Raw genomic sequence first — 20,668 nt, 5'->3', positions numbered from 1 at the left:
TTTTTCTATTAGAAATCTTCTACCGAAAAACTTTACATAATTTTGTGTATTTCATGGTACAGAATAGTAACAAGAATTAGGTGATTCACTGTTGTAACCGAAGTAATAAAATAAATGAGTAATTACAATTGGTGCCGTGTTCAGGATCTAGGATAAACTTGAAATTCCTGAGCCAACGGAACTCAACATATGCGATGACAAAGTGTGGAAATTTCATTTTCATTTTCAACACCGGTGTTGCTCCTGGTCGTCTTCACGACGGCAGTTTCAGGGGCCCATCTAGTCAGCGGCAAGTCACCACCTGCCTCGATAACGTGTTTTAACATTGTTATGGCAGGTGTCCGGACTTCTTTACAATAGCCCAGTCTCATTGTCCACCCAAACTTCAATCCATAGACCGGTATACTGTTCACTTTTTCTACAATAGTCCCAATGCCTGCTGCGACCGGTTCATGGGTGTCTATTGTTGCGCCTGTGAACGGGTTCCAGCAGGCGTTCTACATGACATTAAAGCTCTCCAAGGGGCCTCTACGTGTTGGATTTATATCCCCACGCAAGCCTATCAAAAGACCGGGATTCATAGGCCCGTGATATCCAAGGAGATACAAATAATAATAATAAATATTATTTATTGCACCACAAAGAAACAAATTTTTTAAAACAGATTTACAATGTAAATAAAGGTAGCAACAGGCGGTCTTATCGCTGTGAGCGATCTCTTCCAGACAACCTTAGGGTAGCAGGATATGAAGAACAAAAGTTTTTATAAACAGGTAGTGCATGAATTAATTAGAGGAACAGGAATTACACATACATTAATCAGACAGTACATATTAATTTTAGATAAATAAATAAATAAATAATATAACACAAATAAATAAATATATATATATATACACATACATACACAATATATACACAGCAGCACATTAAGGAAGAGATAAGTAATGATTTTTAAGTAAGGTTTTAAAACTTTGAAGAGTTTTTGCGCACCTGATATCTAACGGCAGGCTGTTCCACAGCCGTACAGCTCGAAAAGTAAAAGAGTCATTGTAGAATTTCGTAGAGGATGGAGGGGGAACAAGTAGATATTTCCGTGAAGGCCTGACGGAGGAGAGATAAAAGAAACGCTCTTTAAGATATGGGGGAGTAGAGGGGTTGAAAAGAACGTTATAAAGAAGAGCAAGAATATGGGAAGCTCGACGAAGACGTATAGGGAGCCACTTGAGTTGGGCACGGAAGTTGGAAATATGGTCAAATTTGCGTAGTCCAAATATAAATCTGACACAAACATTTTGCAAGCGCTCAAGTTTATTGAGCTGATCCTCAGTAAGATCCAAATAACAAGAAGTTACTTAGTCGGCGAAGTAACCCATTGAAGCAAACATCTTAATGTCAAACGAAGTATCATTGTCAGCAGACACTTGTTTCATAGTATGCACATTAAATCATTGTTTTGATGTTGCAGGGCGGCGCAGGCGGCGGCGCGGGGACGGGCGCGGGCTCGGGCGTGGGGCTCATCACGGCCGTGTCGCACGTGCCATCCCTGCACGTGCCGCTCCCCCCGCCCCCGCCCACGTACCAGGTATACTCGTTATATAACCTAGCACAGGAACTGTTGCAAATAGTAATACAATGGCGTCACCTTCAACGCGCGGGTAGTTCAACATTCATCTCACGCGCCGGAGAAACAACTCTTCTATACTTCCCCATTGCTGTATATCTAAAATCTGCACCGAAAAACATCTAAAGGTCAAAGCGATCAATTATTCCGCTATTTCTTTTAATTATATTTTGATTTACACTAATATATCCTGTAACATTGAAGGTGTTCCTGAACCTCCTGGCGATGTTCCCGCTGTCGCCGTACGCGGAGGCGCGCGCCGGCGGCAGCGAGGCCGGCGACTCGCCCGAGACCGAGAACTACGAGGCGCTGCTCTCGCTGGCCGAGCGTCTCGGCGAGGCCAAGCCGCGCGGCCTCGCGCGCCACGAGATCGACCAGCTGCCCAGCTACAAGTTCTGCCAGCAGACGCACCAGGGTGGGTACATTAAATTGTGAGGAATGCAAAAACCTTTGTGAGGCAATGGATGACCGTCCGTCCTCAGTTAGTTATTAATATTTCTTTGTATATTGTTTTATTTTGTGTATATACCTCGTTTCTTTGAATTTGTGTAAAAAAAAAAATGTCATACCTACCTAGTCCCAGATTGTATACTGTACCTTGTTTGTATGTATTACTTTCTGTCCTAAATTTCGCAGTGCATTAGTACCTACTGTAATGCTGTGTAATTTTTTTAATCAATAAAAATAAATAAAATAAATAAACGCGCAACTGCGAGGCCGACCCTTAACATTTGTACTTTTGGTCTATGTTTGAACACTAATCTCTCGCGTAAAAGCGCCCGTCTTCCACAGATTAAATAATCGAAATTAACCTATTTTCAAGACCAAATTTGTTTTTTTTTTTGGAGATCCAACAGCTGTTATTTTATTTTATTTATTTGGAGATCCAACAGCTGTGACATTAACACAAAGATTATAGTAGATACAGGAAGCCAATTACAGGAACGTCAGGAACTCACATTGATGATCAAAGTTTTATACAGAGGACTAATACGTACAGATGATTCTGAGTAACGACCCCTGTTTAAGTATGTGTGCCAAATGTGGCCATCTCTGCCTGTCGCGTACAACTCTTTACGTATGGATGGTATAGAAAGGATCGCAATCTTTTATGGCAGAATTGTTGTAAAAGTGACCGCGTTAAGCTTTAAATAATAGTTCCTAATCTCTCCGGTGACGCTAGTTAGGCTCTGGGACATGAGTATAACATGAACCATATAAGGCAACAAATAACCCGACCAAATTACGTAGGTTGTTTTTGGTAGTATTTCAGTGTATGGTGGCGCCGCCTAATTACTGTTTTTTGATGGACACTTTTTATACATAGAGATTTGGCTCCTTTATACAGTCTCCATGTCTTTACGTTACAATCTAGAAAGGGAACACTCCGATTTTAGAAAAAACCTGAATTATTTTTTGTGTACGAATTATCAAATTGTTTATTAATACAACACACAAGCGTACAGTTTACATATCAAAGCGCTCACATGCTCTTGATACACAGTAATAACATTCAACAAGTATTTACAATATACACAAAAAATAAAACATTAACGTGATGTGTGTGTGTGTGTGTGTTCACAGGCGAGCAGACGTCGTGCGTCGTGTGTATGTGCGAGTTCGAGGCGCGTCAAACACTACGCGTGCTGCCGTGCGCTCACGAGTTCCACGCCAAGTGCGTCGACAAGTGGCTCCGGGTCAGTATTGTACCTTTATATTTTATTACTGTTAACTTGCGTTAACAACGCCATCTATGGGACTCCCTTTATTCTCTATCGAACCCTCGATGGCTTACCTACTGTACGCACCCACCAGAATACGTAGTTCACGAGAAAGTCCATAGGTGGCGCTGTAATCAATAGTCGTAGGTTTTGAATAGAATAAGAAATATGTACTCGCTCACTTTCTCAATATATGCCATAAGAGATATACGCTGGCTTCATCTCCGACTCCTGAAGATTCATTCGACCTCCGCCCATGTGCCAACAATTACCATTACTTTTTTTTGCAAGATATATTTTTTAAGGTTCCGTACCTCAAAAGGAAAAGACGGAACCTTTATAGGATTACTTTGTTGTCCGTCCGTCTATCAAGACCCTTGATATATATCTTCTCGGGGACGCGTGGAGATATCGAGTTGAAATCAAAGCATTTTAAACCATATACTCAGTTCTACAGTCCCTTGAAGCTGTGAAAAAAAAATCAAACTTCTAAGTTAATGTAAAAAAATATATACGGCCGTTTATGCCGCAAACAACTTATATTTCGATCGATACTCTCAAGGGAATCAAAATTTACAGGGTTTACGGGTCTCGTCCCGTTGACCTAAAACTATAAAACTTTCCAAGTAATATCGTCACGTTACAATTAAGTATAGGGAAAAATCTCAAAACTATACATTTGTAAACAAATAAAATATAAGAAAGTAAAATTTGTTCGGAACCTTCGATGGGCGAGTGCGACTCGCACTTTTGTTGTATACACCAGATTTGTCATAGGTAATCCAGTTCCCAGTATATATAATGTATGTATAATGAATATTATTGTGTCCACAGTCAAATCGAACGTGTCCCATATGCCGCGGCAACGCGTCCGAATACTTCAACAACTCGGAGTGACTCGCGCGCGCCTCGGCCGCGCAGCTCCACTCCCGCGCCTAGCCGCCGTGCCCCGAGTGCCCCTGTGCCCTCTGTGCCCCTGTGCCCTCTGTGCCCCTGTGGCGGACGGCTGCACTGTAACTATTACTATATTACTAGTTCTATCACAAACAAAACTTTTCAAAGCCTTATCTTATGTGCAAGTTGCGGAAAGTTTCCGAAAAGTTTTCGGAAACTTCAGGAAATTTCTCAGGACACAGGAAACTTTCATTTTAAAAGCGGAAAATTACGACTATACAAAAATACAAGTTTCGCAATGTTGGCAATTACAGTAATTACTATTGAATGATTTAAAAACAAATTGCTGATAAAGAGGGCGCTAAAAGCGATCACTTGACAGGTATTCTATCTTTTATCTTTACCTCCGTCCGTCATTTTCTAAACTGTAGTCTGTTAAACTGATTTTGGCGGTACAAAGGGGCGGCAAATTTGAAAAATGTAAAGGTTGAGTCCTTATACATATTTTGAATTTCACACCTTTTCTATTTACCAATGAGGGCTATCGTTTTTTTTTCTCACCAGTTGGCGCCTCTGTTGATGGTGGTCCAAAAGACTAAAGAACAGCTGTCAGTCATTGAAGTGACAAGTGACATTTGACATTTCGAACTATGGAAAAGACCACCATCTACACTAGCGCCCCTAGCGGCGAATTCATACGCGTTAGCCCTCATTAGTTTCGGAGACTATACTTGTTCCTTTTTTAAATTCGTACACGTTAACTGTCACTTCATCTGTCAATATACGCTTCTACAGCGCCATCTGCATTATGCCTTTAATTATTAAAGTAATTAATACAATAATAGATTTTTTCATAGTTAATTTATAAAATTTGTTTTTACGTTCAGCCGGGCTAGCACATCATTGGCGCTAGAGTATCTCGCCGCGACATAGACTACCCGTCCCCCTTTAATTCATACAGTTAGTAAAAGACGGGTAGTCTTATCTCGCGGCGAGATACTGTCGCGTCAATCATGTGCTCGGCCTACAGGGGTTACTAGAATATTTTAGGACCCATATATTAGTAGGACAACAACACAACTAGATACACATTCAACACATGGCATTCATATGTAATATCGGGGACATTGGCTGTGAACCAGTTCAGATTTTTTTTACCTCAATCCTTACGAGCCAGCTAAACTCCTCCTATAGAGATAACCAATTACAATGCAATTAGGATTATTTATCTTAATATTAAAAGGGTAAAAAGCAGGTAATGATACAAACAATATGTAGTAAGGACAGTTTATTAATTGTTGTTTAGGCTGAACTTCGCCGCCCCATAAAGATAACCAATGAGGATGCATTTTGGATTCCTTATCATATTTTCAAATGCCGGCCGTCACAAAGACAATGGACGGCACTAAACTTTACCTGAGCTGACCTTTTTTTTTCAACACTTACATGCCACCACTTTTATCTTTTTTTTTTATTATTATTTATTGAGAAACAAACAGTCTTAAAATAAACATAAACATAAACAATAAACATCTTATCACACTTAAACATAAACATCTTAACACACTTAAACATCAACTTATCGCTTGACCGCCTGCAAGACGTTTAAATGATTTTTGAACCATCACCGTGAATGTCCCCGATTGTATATTAAATAATACATAATTTATATCCATGATTTAGCGTCGCCTTAAAAACAAATGTATAACGATAATAGTGAAGCTCAATTTTGTACATAGATATAGACAGGGCAATATTTTGAATGTGTATCTGTTTATTATGTAATACAAATAAAACATTGTAAAATTGATAACGGTATATGTTTGATATTTTTTATAGCTAAATCCCAGTTTTGAGGATTGTTTGTTTGTAACTAATAAATTAATATTAATTGAAAAGTTAGTCTAGAGTTTTACGAATATTTTGGAAAAATAACTAGAGTCACAGACATATAATGAGGGCTATCGTTTGTTTGCTCACCAGTTGGCGCCTCTGTTGATGGTGGTCCCAAAGACTAAAGAACAGCTGTCAGTCATTAAAGTGACAAGTGACATCTGACATTTCGAACTATGGAAAAGACCACCATCTACACTAGCGCCCCTAGCGGCGAATTCATTCGTTAGCCCTCATTGATAAGTGTTTTATTTAATGTCACAGCTTGAAACAAAAACAATTATATAGTAACCAACCAAAATTCGTTTACCATAAATTGTAATTTTCTAGAGTCACACAAATGTTGGATTGGGTAAAAAAAAATGGTAAAAACGTAACACATAACAACTTGAATATGTTTATGAATAACTTGGTTTAAAATTTGAGATAAAATACCAATTCACATTTAAAAAAATATTTTATGGCTGACATAATAATAAATATAGGGTCAGTTTTTAAATATTAAATTAACTATAAATATTTTGCCCAATCCAGTGTCTGTTATTGCATAAGTTTTGTACTCCAAAGTGTTAGCCGTCCGCCTTCAGCTACATATAAGTTAAACAATAGATATAATACTATTTTTACGAGTTACCGTACCCGGATAGATCCTCACAGAACTATATAGCGAGTGTAATGTAAGTAAAAATCCCCCTAATTTGCGGGGATACTGGAAATTTCCCTCCAAATCCCCGCATTTTGGGCGGTTTTGGTAAATGTGTATTATAATGATAGTAAACGCTGTAAATACGTGTGTGTGTGCGTGTATGTCATATATTTTGTTGTATGTAGTGGGGTGTGTCGTGTATTTTTTAACGTGCGAAGTGACGCTTTGCTACGGTCGAGGTGAAGCTTCTGAGCAATAATTATGTTAGAATTAATTAATCATTATATGTTATTTTTTATCTCCATCGTTTCTTAGATTGATCAATGTAATGAAAATTCTTTGAAAATTATCTCATGTGTAGGACAAATTTGAAAACGATCGAATTTTAAGAGCATTTAGTCCTAGATAAAAAGACATCGTGAGCTAAGACAGACATTTAACTATAGTCTGCATCTTCTCAAATGATTTTTTTCGCCAAACCCTAATCTGTTAAACAAAAGCCTTTGTTCATTTTATGTGCGAGCCCATTGTTGGTGAGCGCGTGACCATTGTGTATCAGTGAGTGGCGTGCGCTCACCATCAATGGGCACGCGCACTCACAAAAGGAACAAAAGCTTTTGTTTAACAGATTAGGGTCTTTGGCGAAAAAATCATTTGAGAAGATGCAGACTATATGTGATTCGCTATTTAAAAATCTACCTGGCAAGCGTTCGTCAAGACTCAGTGTTGCAAAAATATCATAGGCCTGATTTGACAGTAGATGTCACTTCATTGTAATTTTACCGTTAAAATCGTGCCTAAAATACTTTGCACCACTGCACGTATTCCTTTGCCAAACATTAACCTCGTAAGGCCCAATGTGCATTACAATGTACACTGGTTCAATCTATTTTGAACCTTATTCTAATTGAATTAATTAGCATTTCTTTTGTTTCAATGTTTTCTAAAACAAACGAAAGTCACCCTAATCTTCTATACAACAAGGTTCAAATAAAAAATAGGGAAACTTTGTATGGTGGGCCTTACGAGGTTAAACTGTGATGTAGGCCGTGGCAAGGCTTTAGCTCGCACCCCTGGCCGAAGATCCTCAGGCTCGCTGGAGTAGACACCTAGAGGCAGCGGACCGGCGGACATAGTGCACCTTCTTTAGCCTAACATCACCTCGTAAATCCCCGTGTACTTGTACAAGTACAAATTAAATTAGAGTTTTGAACTCATATAGAAATAAAAGAAAGTTCCAAATTCAAAGGCGCAAAAATTGCCCTGGGTCTTACGAGGCTAAGACCCGTTGTCTAAGACAAATTTCGTGGCTCCATTTTGACACGCGATATGGATAACGCTATCTATGGTTCCGTTCTTTGTCTCTTCTTGGCAAATTAAAAAAAAAAACGTGAGTTCATACCTCGGTCGCGCCTAGGAGAGTAGGAAAAATATAAAAGAGGGTGTAAAATGGTGTACAGATGTAGTGCATAATTATTTTCCATCGTATTTTCACGGAAACGTAACGTCTTGCTCTTTCGGTCAGTCTCGGTAAACAAGTACTAAGGTTGACTGAAGTAGCATGACGAATACGAACGTTTCCGAGAAAATACGATGGAAAACAATTATGCACTAGCTACATCTGTATCTAAGATACAATATCAAGAAAGGGGATATGCGATAAGTTTAGGTGTCAAATGTTGACAATGGATGACAGGACAGCGGCCGTTAGCCCGTTAAACTTGGCACGATTTTTACTTAGACGTCTCAATCAGTCTTTGGCCTAACCTTCCGTTTATCTTTTATCACGCGTTGTTCCGATCTTGCCCATTATCGGTGTCTCTTTGACGTTTAAAGTAAAAAAAAAAACCTTTTGTCCTATATATAGTACGTGACGCTAGAGGAAATTGCCAAACGTCCTTTTGGTAGGACAAATTAAAGTATCCTTCGATTTGAAACGTTGATGGTGATTCTTGATATAATTTCGTATAAAAATCTAATAAATTGTGATTATTTTGTAAGAGATTTAGAAAAGTTCTTTAAAATAAGTCTGTTCAGGTAGTACTTTCTGTCTGTTACTTTCGTTTTTTGTTCGCTCAACTAGTTTATTTTGCTTTCTTTCTCTGGTTGACTGGCAGAGATTCACGGCCGCCGGTCCAAACATGCTCGTGCAATAATGTTAAGTTTCGTTTGTTTGTTTGTTTGTCCCGAGTTAATAATGTCCAACTTATTATTACTAAATATGCGTCAGCTTATCGTATGACATATAGTTGCTAAAGATTTGTTTGGGCTGAAATGCGTAATCTGGTTATCTACGTGCAAATCATACACAGAGGATGTTTAATGAACCTAGACTAAAATATTATAACTGCGTGACAACTGCAATAGATGGCACTATACGTTTTCTGGTAAATTGATTGATGAACGTTAGCGCTTGATAATATAGTCACCGCATAATGTTAGATACTGTGTAGCGCCATCTACTCCAGCCGCCTTTGCGGGTTTAATATGTTAGGCTACTTATACTCCTTTTCGTATTCCTTTATATATAGTTTAATTAAAAAGATATGTCCATTTTGCAAACAAAATCAAACGTTGGATATTTAACTAGCACGTAGATATGTTTGACATTTCAGTTTGAACACGCTTTAGCGTTTTTGTTGTCGATATGTAGCTGGCATTAAGTTACAAGCTAGAATTATGGTTAATTAACGTATGGTGGAATAGTTCTCGAGGCGATCGTTGTGCTAAACTGATGACGTGCGGACAATATTAAATTGTTTCCTATAAAGCCAGTCAGTATATTTGAATATAACACTACACTAAATATAATTGATTGAATTTCCACTATTTCAAATTACTTCCACTATTTAAATACTTAGATAAAAACTGCATAATCAATAAATAAGTCCTTGTATCAATAAAGTACGTATTTTGAATGATTGTAGCATAAAATAAGTTGCACATTTAATTAAAAAAACGTGCAATTTGGCAAAGCTGCATGCCACTACTTCTGTCTTAAGATTATTGCATTTTTTTTTTTAAATGCTACTTTTTTAATAATGGACAAATAACATTTAAACCAAGTGTACATTATAATGCCCATTGGGCTTTACATGCTGAAATAATTCTATGGCTCAATATGCAAGGGTCTTGTTGATTGAATCGATTATAGAAACCAATTTCATATTTCCACGCGTTGGTAACGCTGCAGTCGTTTCTCAAAAGTTACCTTCTCCGAGTTGCACAGATACTTTTAATATTAAAGAAGTTAGCCTTAGGACTGAGGTGAAGTACCTAATAGCGAGCATACGCGCTAGGCAATTTCCTCGCGCACAAAACGGCCAGTGTAGACGTTCCTCGCGCGCGCCGCTTCGGCCGAGGCACGCCTACACTGGCCGTTTTGTGCGCGAGGAAATTGCCTCGCGCGTATGCTCGCTCTGTGTGCACCCAGATAATAATGTTTGAAATGTATTCAATATATTGACTCTTGATGTGTACGGTCGAGTTTACAAATACAAGCCAAAGTTCCAAAAATATTTATACATAACCTTAGGATTTCACGGGCCTATAAATCCCGGTCTTTTGACAGGCTTGCGTGGGGATATAGATCCAGCACGTAGAGGCCCCTTGGAGAGCTTTAATGTCATGTAGAACGCCTGCTGGAACCCACAGGCGCAACAAGACACTCATGAACCGGTCGCAGCAGGTATTGGGACGATTGTAGAAAAAGTGAACAGTATAACGGCCTATGGATCGAAGTTTGGGTGGGCTGGGACTGGGTTATTGCAAAGACGGGCACCTGCCATAACAAGTACATAACCTTATTGTTAGTGTCTTAGAGGCGTGTAAATATATTTTTGGAACGTTGGAACTTATGTACACACCTACATCAACATCATCAATGGACTGCAGTCCATAAAGTCTACATATCTTCTTCATAGAGAAATGGGTTGTGTAATAATCATATGACTGTCCTATCTGAAGCACAGTGCGGCTCGGAGGCCAGTGCCATGTCCCCAGCCTCTGCCCGACTCCGTCTGTACACAAACAAGCGTCAGTTCCATTGGTCTTTATAAAGGACAAAATAAATGATCTCCGCATTTACGGTCTAAAATATCCATGTCCGTTAAGATAGACATTTTTGTCCATTAAAAACTAATTATAACAATGTCCTTTATGTAGGATTTTTTCTGACATAATGTTGTGTACGGTACAGCCGGCGCGCGGCGACGCTAACCGTAAGTCCGCCTCTAACACTTGTGCAATATCCATGTTTAGGGGGCGTTTGTCAAAGCTTGTATTTTGCAAAATTACTTGCAACACTCAATTAAACCTTATGTGATATCCTTGAATAAAACAGTATCACTATTTTATCGTCTTCAACAACAATTTCACTTTACTAAATGTTACTTTCCGATATTAAATACAAAAATATCCAAATAACTTTAACGGTTAAAGAATCCCGTCAATTATTGAAGAAAACTGACTTGCTGTAAATGGGACGAAGTGAACAAAAAATATTCCAAATCGGCCTAACGGCTCGAGACATCTGGAAACATAAGGTTTTTTTTAAACGAATTGAGAAATATCAAACACATTTCTAAGAAGTTTTGACAAGCGCCGCCCGCGTCGCTTCCTTACTTTACGTTACTTTAATTCGTTGCGTTAAGTTGTCTTAAGTTCTACTTTAGTTAGTTAGTAGGGTAAATGCATTTCCATCGTGTAGGCTTTCGGTATCTCCATTTGTTGTTTGTTTTTCGGGTGGCGATTGTGTAAATATAAAAAAAAAACAGCGATTATAACTGAGAACACATTTCGATTAGACTATAGTGTGGTTGTTGTATTTGCTCGACTATGACTGCGTCACTTGTTTTCCATTTTGAAGTAAGGGATACACGAAAATTCGCATTAACACGCTATGTGATTCAGTTTACAATCACACTTGCTTCAAGTGACTTTTTTCGTACTTATTTCATGTTCCATCAATGCTTCTTATATCGTCCGGTGTTTGCCTCTCGCCCCCGTTGATTCTTGTTTTCCCCTTATATTTAGACTAAATATCTTATAATGAAAGCAATAATATTCGTTATCGTGTGGTTTTGGGCTTAACTTGTATCTAACCTCCAACGCTTTAGTTCAATACTGAGGTATTTAGGAATATGTCCTTTATAAAACACATAACATGCGAGATCAGTTGAAATTTATTTTAAAACGTTAAAATATAAGCTTCGGTGGTTTTAATCACCATTAAGTGCCAAAAATTATTATAAAAATAAATGTTCATTCGAATAACATTAAAAAGGGACATAGCTACGCGTTATTTTAAATGTTAATTAACTGGAAATCGGCTACAAACTCCGTATTGAACTAACGCTCAAAAACATGAGGAGAATGCCAGAAGAACCATTTCACAATATGTATTGAATTTGAAAAGGTTGTTGATTCGTTCTCCTTATACACATCTGCGTGTTACTAAACCACGGAATTTTGGGAACAATAATATCAGTGTTGTAATAATCAGAATGATTGTGATTGTGGGTGAATTTACAGGCATTTATTAATGAATGGCAATAAAATTATGGTTAATGGTGACGTTGGGGTTGCTTTGGTATTTACTTAGTGAAAACCCCTTGTCCTTTATAAAGGACATGAAATTGAAGTCGGTTAAAAATTGGACCTATATATAAAATTCCACTCTCATCATGTCATTTGTTGCCTAGACCGGGTTGTTTTATAGTTTCTTTAAGAAACTGCAATGTCCTTTATATAGTACATTAAACCGACAACGACAAATGCCTTGCTTTTAAATAAAGTAACCCCAAATCCAGTTTTCCAGTTTTTGTAAACCTGCCCAGGGGACCGATTTTTGAATTTCGAGCTCTCGATGTCGTGTGGCTCCCTTCAATATATCTCCACTACTAAGCATTTACATTCTACTAACAGAAACGAAAACGAGACGTCAATACCACTAGATTCCCAATTTCTATTGCTCGTATTTCAAAAATATCAATTTGCCGTTTTCCACAGATTTTCGAGTGACGAAATCGTGCGCTCGAAATTAAAAAATCGGCCCCCAGATCTGGGCTATAACCGCGAAAATCGAAATTCGCAAATTGCGGGCAATTTTCTCTGTCACTCTAATTACGCCTTTATTGGAGTAAAAGAGAAAAACCTACTGTACTGGAGTTGATTATGTTTGTTTAGCCTTATGCTTTAGCCTGGCCAAAAAAATTGATCATCATTTTAATGTCAATTACATTTTAAAAATCTATATTTCTAGTACAATATAATGTTCTATTTTGACGCCAAATATTCTGTTCAGTGAAATTCCTTTTATTATTTAATATGTTCTAAAAATACGATTACAAATGTCCTTTACATAAGACATTACAATTGCAACATCATCATATGCTTAAAAGATTTTTAAGGATCAATTTAAATAATTATTGAGCAGAGTATCATGGACAGGCATGTTAAATTACCCGAATATGTACCTTATAAATACAGGACTTAATCCGTTTTTTTCCTTTAGCCGAAGAATACTTTAGCAATCCTATGTCGGTGTTCCAAAACGAAACTTTGTTGTAACATTTATTTAAAAACTAAGCATCACATGTTATGGAACGACCCCTTTAGACGGCGGTGTCATTGACTTGAGTTGTGTGAACAATATGGATATGATATGGATAGTCAATGGTCCTTGTCGATGAGTCCAATTCAGACATTATATATATGTAAAAAGTGTAAAAACTTTGAAGTTTCTTTAGGTCCTCGCATAGCATCGTTCACGAAATATCAGCCGGGTATTTTCATTTTAACGTAGTCAGTTACGGCCAAAATGGTCAAATATAATTACATGTTTGAATAAACCCATGCTATATTGTCTAGCTGATATTTTAGAACAACTATGTGGATAATTACTTAGGACATTTTTATATTAGATACTTATAGTTATTCGTTTTGGAACGTTGCTCTAGCCAATGTTGTCAGCCGTCGTTGAACTATTAATTGTGCTCATTTTTTATTTTATTAAATGCACTGCTATTGTATTTTCAGTTATTTTATTTCCCTCGTCTTTCCTGTCCTTTATTTTAAAGTACTGTCAGGGGTACGAAACTCCTAGCTACGGGCAAACTCGGCTCCGTTCGGCTCAGCATTGCTCCGAGCAATTATTAGGGTTGGCACAACTTGACGTCCCCTTGCGTGCATCTTATCTATGTAAGATGATGACCTGAATTTTGACAATCTTAAATAGCCGAAAGGGATAGTGCCATATTTTAGAAAGGGACATCATGACTCGACCCTGAATCGCTGTCAAACTTCGGTTTTGTGGGAAGTTTCCTTCTCAGGTTTCCTTTCTGTACGGTAGTACTATTATTTATTCTGTTGTACTGTGATGCGGGCTGTACACTCGTCGAGACCCTGAGACAGGCCGAGAACGAGTGTGTGCTTGCTACTCTCGTCTTGTCACGCGCTTTCTCCGATTGGGTCGGAGCGGTGAAAACTCGGCGAGAGGCTCTAGACGAGTGTGTACAGCCGACATAAGATTTGCTGATATTAAAAGGCAGACAACACAAGACCATAATTTTATTAACTGAAGAAATTCTAGGATAAAATTAGTTAATTAAAAATGCAGTATTTAAAGTAAAACTAGTGAGTGCTGATTTGTCCAGAGCAAACGAATATCGTAATTTTTAATCTCCGGAGTCGTGAGAATAACGCTTGCGCGTAGGCGCGTAGTGAGGAAAATGGACGTTCTTTTCGTTGTCACTTGAACATAGCCGGAAAATCATGTCTTGCCGTAATGTGTATGGCCTCTAGAAATAGGGATTAGTATAGTTTTAAGGCCTGTCCACCGCGCATGCGTGTAGACATGCGCGTTGAAATATACAGATCCTTAAGGGCCCTCCACACTCATGCGCGAATCGCGGCTTCGCGCCGTGATTCGCGTATGAGTGTGGAGGGCCCTTCATAAGAGACTACACACCGCTTGCGCGACGTGTGCGTGCACGCGTCTAAAGCTCGCTCCACACTCGCGTTCGCGGCTTCGCGCCACGATTCGCGCACGTGTGGATAGAGCTTAACATTTTAGCGCGCTGGTCTATGCACCCGCAAATACTAAAAAGTACGGAACCCTCGGTGCGCGAGTCCGACTCGCACTTGGCCGGTTTTTGTTCTGCTAACATACTGGTCTGCCAGCTACTTCACTCGAACAGTGTAAACTAAGCATAAGAAAACGTTTATTTTATTTTTATAGTCTGTGCCATGGAACTTGTCAATGTCATATTGACATTTCCTTCGAGGGATCACGATCACCGCTTTTATTGATTGTTTAACTTTTATTTTCTCAAGTCAAGCTACTTATTCAGTGTTTGATAGGCTCTCATAATAAACTTTTCTTCTCCTTTTCTCTTACGTATTATATCATTTATATCTCCACTCTTTGATACAAGATAAAAATCGTATAACTTTTCTAAGTATCGGCATACATGGTTGTCATTAACGCAAGTGTAATTTTTTAGTTCTGCGTACCAAAAATAGCAGTGCAGGACTGATTTGACTTTAAAAAGGGATTAGATAGCTCGTCTCCCGAGGAAACTGTTGCGCTAAGTACCAGTACATATACCCGCTTCATAAACCGCTTCAGACGGCCGCTATAATGGAGGCGAACGGCGCGTGCGAGGTGTCTGTGGAGGTTGCATGCGTGAAGGAGGAAGCTGAAGATGTACCGGAGGAACCAGAACACAGTATGTTTGATCAAATGTGTTTGCTCAGTGGCTGTGTTTACATGATGTGTTTTCTCACAAAGTTATAGGCTACTTTTGCACAATAGTTTAGGATTTTGCACTAGACAACATTACAGTAGTGTAAAATATAATAGCAGTATACTTTCAACTAGCGACCCGCCCCGGCTTCGCACGGGTGTAATGCTGACGTATTATACATATAAACCTTCCTCTTGAATCACTCTATCTATTTAAAAAAAAACCGCATCGAAATCCGTTGCGTAGTTTTAAAGATCTAAGCATAATAATAGCAGCTTGCACAATGTTACATTTTATGGTTAACTGTGTACAAATGTACTAGATAAATGTGGAAGAGCGGGCCTTCCTGTCACAGGTATTATACATACTTACTAGGAAGTCCCAACCATGAGAGTGTTATGATGTACTATTTAACGAAATAAATGCTTTATGTTTTTTTTTTTTTTTTTTTTAAGCATACATAGGGACAGACAGCAGGAAGCGACTTTGTTTTATACTATGTAGTGATTTCAATTATTTAAGCCCTATTATTTGTTATTAATACAATAAAATTTACCTTAATATGCTAATGTTAGTAAGGACACATTAAATTGGAAAAAATTATTATTATTAAACATAAAGAAGACTAAGAACAAATTAAATTATTTTCTATGAAAATATTTTTAATTTGTGGTTTTTCAAGTAGACACAATAAAGAAGACTGCCACATTCCAAACACTACCGCTGTACATGCAACAGCATCCATTGGTGTTGGAACGGGCAGTCTAGCTTCTCGGCCAGCACATGTACAAACTGTTGGAGCCACCGCACAACCGCCGCGTCAGTGAGGCAGTACACTTACACATTATGGTCAAAGCCATCGGTTGGAGCCTCCGCGAACATACAGAAGCGCGGCAGACCCAACAGTATCCTAAATGCATTATTGTATCGTACTCTCAAGGTACATTGAGAGTACTCTGCGGGTATCTTACCCACAGGCATTAGTCTGTTTTTTAAAGGGTAAAAACGGGACCCTATTACTAAGACTCCACTGTCCATCTGTCTATCACCAGGCTGTATCTCTTGAGCTTGATACGGTTCTTGAACCGTGATAGCTAGACAGTTGAAATTTTCACAGATGATGTGTTTCTGTTGTCGCTATAACAACAAATACTAAATAGTACGGAACCCTCGGTGGGCGAGTCCGACTCTCACCTGTCCGGTTTTTTTTAACCAAGAAGTGCTGCCCATTTATTTCAGTTTTTAGTTAAAAGTTTATAAGAAAAAACTTTATTAAAGACTCTCTTGACAGTTTCATGTGTGAGTGAAGTGTTTAAATAGACATTTCATTTTTGTTTGTAATATAAAGCTAATGGTTTGCAAACTCATTATTTGCTTGTCTTTCAAGTTTGATTTTTTTGATTTTTCCTGACCACTTATTAATCTATTGTCATGAAAAGTTATAAATTGTCAATTTTGAGTAATTGTCTTCATATTTTTTGCGTAGTTTGTGAATATACAACACAATACAGTTTACTACAGAAGTAAATTTAAAAATATCTAATTTTGACTCAGCCAGGCAAATTGATATGGCATGGCACCGTTTCTTGAATATTGTTATAAAAAAAATTGTTTATTTCGGACCAACATAATCCATAGATGTTAGTAAAATGCATTTTAATAGCCTAAAGGTAAACAAAGAAAAACAATGCAAAAAATGTAAAAACTAAAAAAAAAAGATAAATAAAAAGACAACAAACAAAAGAAACATAAAACTACTTACAAAATTATCACAAAGTTTATTACAAAGTTATCAATATCAGTATGTTATAATTAATGGAACAGGTCTTATTGTATATCTGCAAGTTTAAACTTATCTGTATGTGACTGTTTGTTTCCTAAATAAATAAAAAAAATACCCCGACTTTAGGGCTACTTGTCCCTGTCTACCGTGACATCATCCCACTCGTTTCAGCAGTGATTCTATTCTTTTTCGCCTTATGGCAAAAAAGTCGTCCGCCCTCGCTTCGGCAAACATGCCGGATATATTCAGATCAATAGAGTTATTGAAAAACAACATGAAGCGAGTTAATCTGTTTTTATTTTGACTGGTCTGGCCTAGTGGGTAGTGACCCTGCATGTGAAGCCGATGGTCCTGGGTTTCGAATCCCGGTAAGGGCAATTATTTGCGTGATGAACACAAATATTTGTTCCTGAGTCATGGGCGTTTCCTATGTATTATATATTTATCTATATAAGTATGTATATCGTCGCCTAGCAGCCATGGTACAAGCTTTGCTTAGTTTGGAGCTAGGTTGATCTGTGTAAGATGTGGGTACTGCTGCGGACCGTGAGAGGCTATTTAAATTGCAAAAGCGTGCTCTCCGCATTATGACTAGGAAACCACTCGACCATCCGGCTAAAGAACCGTTTAAAAAATGTAAAATCCTTACGTTACCTAGTGTGTATATAATAGAAGCATGCAAATACGTGAGACAAAATCTTGATCAGATCCCCACTCATAGTCAACTCCGAGGTAGCGTGACGCGCAGGCGTAATCAGTTGGTCGTGCCCGCGTGTCGCCTCGCGAAAACTAGGAAGTCTATGCATGTACTGGGAATCAGACTGTACCACATACTGGACGATGAAATAAAAATACCAATAAATATCATATCATATCATGTCCCCTGATTGTTATTGTTTATTTATTTGCAGTTGAGGTGGAGATCGAGTTTGTGCCATGTGAAGTGAGCGACGGATCGTGCAGTGATGGCGACCACGGGGGACAGGGGCTGAACCCTGAAGGTACACACATATTTACGGTTATTTATTTATAATAATAAAAATAAAAACTTTATTGCAAATTTAAATTATTATATTACATTGGTTTCTGGCTCTCAAAGTAGGTTTCCCTGTGTCTCAAGAGCCATATTACTATATGCTTCAAAGAAAAACTTGACTTACAAAAGTCGTACTTATTGCCAAAAAGCATTCTCTACCAGTAAACCTTAACGCAAAGAAGAGAGATTGTGGGCGGTGTTACTACTATTAACGATATTTAAAATACCACAAGCTAAAATAAATAACATACATACACACAAATCAAATTTTTTTTTATACAATACATACAATAAAAAAGGATGAAATTTATTTATGAGCCCTGGAGGAAAAAGTTCTTTAAAACCTAAATTTAAGTTAGCTCATTTTACTTAAAGGAAACATTATTTTATTTAAAAAAAGAACCAACTGCAATGTATGTACCATTCATTCAACCAGCAAAGAAAGTACGTACGTACGTACAGATAAGCGAACTTATTTGGGCCATTCTTTTTTCTATATTGGGATCACACGAATCCACCGCCATAAAGCCGCTCCCATACAATCGATGTTAAGCTCACATTTTAAACATTACATGAAACTTGATATGAACTTTTAGCTTATTTTGTATGTTTACAGCTTCGAAGAACCGAGGAGGCAGAAAAAACGGCGGTCGCCAGCAACCCGCCAGGAATTGCCGAGCAAGACTCGAGACAACCATCGGCCGAACTCCAAAACGGAAAAACCCATACCCCTGCGATATGTGTGAAAAGCGATTCAGTAAACTAGATAATTTAAATAAACACAGACGAGTTCATACCGGAGAAAAGCCATTTTCTTGTGAATTTTGTAAAAAAGAGTTCACTCGTTTGTCTGCTTTAACCAGTCACATACGTGTTCACACTGGTGAAAAGTCGTACACCTGCGAAATATGCCAAAAGCAATTTGCACATTTGAGTAACTTGACTATACACAGAAGAATCCATACTGGCCAAAAGTCGTACAAATGTGAAGTATGCGAAAAGAAATTCGCTCACTTAAGCAATTTGACTGTACATAAAAGAATACACACTGGTGAAAAATCATATACATGTGAAGTATGTCAAAAGCCTTTTGCGCATTTAAGCAACTTGACGGTACATAAAAGAATTCATACTGGGGAAAAGGCGTACACGTGTGAAATATGTGAAAAGCAATTTGCACATTTGAGTAATTTGACTGTACATAAACGTACCCATACTGGTGAGAAGCCACACTCTTGTGAAATATGTAAGAAACAGTATTCAAGTTCTGTTGGATTGATTAAACATAAAAAGATCCATACTGTTGAAAATTGTTAGTCCTTATGTATGAATATTTTACAAATTGAATCGTATCTATGTCTGTCAGATATGTTTGTCAGTTTACGGCCGCCTAGAATTTAGAAAATATGTAAATGTTTTAAAAATGAAGTAGTATCTACAAAAACGGTTAGTTAAATGAATGAACGTGAGGTGAATGTTAATTTACTAAATAATTGTACTAAAATATTAGTCTTAGCCAATTGACTTTTCTCTTTCTTATGATTTTTTGTTATGTTATTTTATTAATTTCAATTTAGTTTGCATTAGAAATTTGTATTAGACATTATATATTATTTACTTTTCTATACTTTGTTTCTGATAATTTTATGGAAGTATTTATATTAGGTTTAATTAATATTAGTTATTTTGATTGAAAATAGGCATATGTAATAGGTATAAATTATAGACAAATTTAAATCCTTTAGTTTATTAACCACTCAGCGCCATTGAGCGCAGCAGGTCACTATGAATATTAACGCTTTAAACGCTACGCCTCTATTGAAATATCTTTATTTTCGGGCAGCTATCGGCCCATAGTTACATACTTTACAAACTAGCATACATATTATTATAAAATGTATCTTTAATACAAAAAAAACACAATTATGGCTGCGATGCATTTCGCAACCACGTAGTGTCAGAGAGCAGGCCGTGGAACCGACGGAACAAGACACTGGAAATATAAAGTGTCGTCGTCAACCTTATTGGAATGCATGAAGGTCTAATGTCTGCGCATCTTGAACTTGCTTCTTAGTTCTCTAAGAAGAAATTAAATTATTTTCTATGAAAATATTTTAATTTGTGGTTTTTCAAGTAGACACACTACTATTTAAACTATAAACTGAAAATAAATATCATATACGAAGGAAAAAATGACTAAAGCCTCCAGTGTCCAGAGCTGGAATCGAACCAGCGTACCCCGTTTACCGGACAGGTGCCTGAACCGCTCGGCTATCCGGCCACGGTGGCATGGGTCGAAATTTCCAAGTATATGACAATTCCCG

General features: G+C 37.8%; 2 protein-coding genes across 2 annotated transcripts in view; both read left to right on the top strand.

Annotated features, from left to right (window-relative positions):
* LOC134752517 (uncharacterized) overlaps window positions 1-13,809 on the top strand; it is a 97,170-nt gene extending 83,361 nt beyond the window's left edge. The window contains exons 24-27 of the mRNA XM_063688211.1: window positions 1,469-1,585; window positions 1,829-2,039; window positions 3,209-3,321; window positions 4,180-13,809. Of these exons, the coding sequence (XP_063544281.1) occupies window positions 1,469-1,585; window positions 1,829-2,039; window positions 3,209-3,321; window positions 4,180-4,242 (504 nt within the window). The 3' untranslated portion in view covers window positions 4,243-13,809. The remainder of the gene's footprint in view (window positions 1-1,468; window positions 1,586-1,828; window positions 2,040-3,208; window positions 3,322-4,179) is intronic.
* Window positions 13,810-15,166: 1,357 nt separating this feature from the next.
* Window positions 15,167-19,936, top strand: LOC134752082 (zinc finger protein 79-like). The gene is made up of 3 exons (XM_063687643.1): window positions 15,167-15,507; window positions 18,220-18,309; window positions 18,961-19,936. Exons 1-3 carry the CDS (start codon window positions 15,420-15,422, stop codon window positions 19,659-19,661), a joined length of 879 nt encoding a protein of 292 aa, XP_063543713.1. The 5' UTR covers window positions 15,167-15,419; the 3' UTR covers window positions 19,662-19,936.
* The last annotated feature ends 732 nt before the right edge of the window (window positions 19,937-20,668 follow it).

The sequence above is a fragment of the Cydia strobilella genome, chromosome 24 (genome assembly GCF_947568885.1).
Source record: "Cydia strobilella chromosome 24, ilCydStro3.1, whole genome shotgun sequence".
Classification (NCBI taxonomy): Eukaryota; Metazoa; Arthropoda; class Insecta; order Lepidoptera; family Tortricidae; genus Cydia; species Cydia strobilella.
The sequence above is the reverse complement of the archived record's forward strand: the minus strand, read 5'-3'. Positions and strand labels throughout refer to the sequence as shown.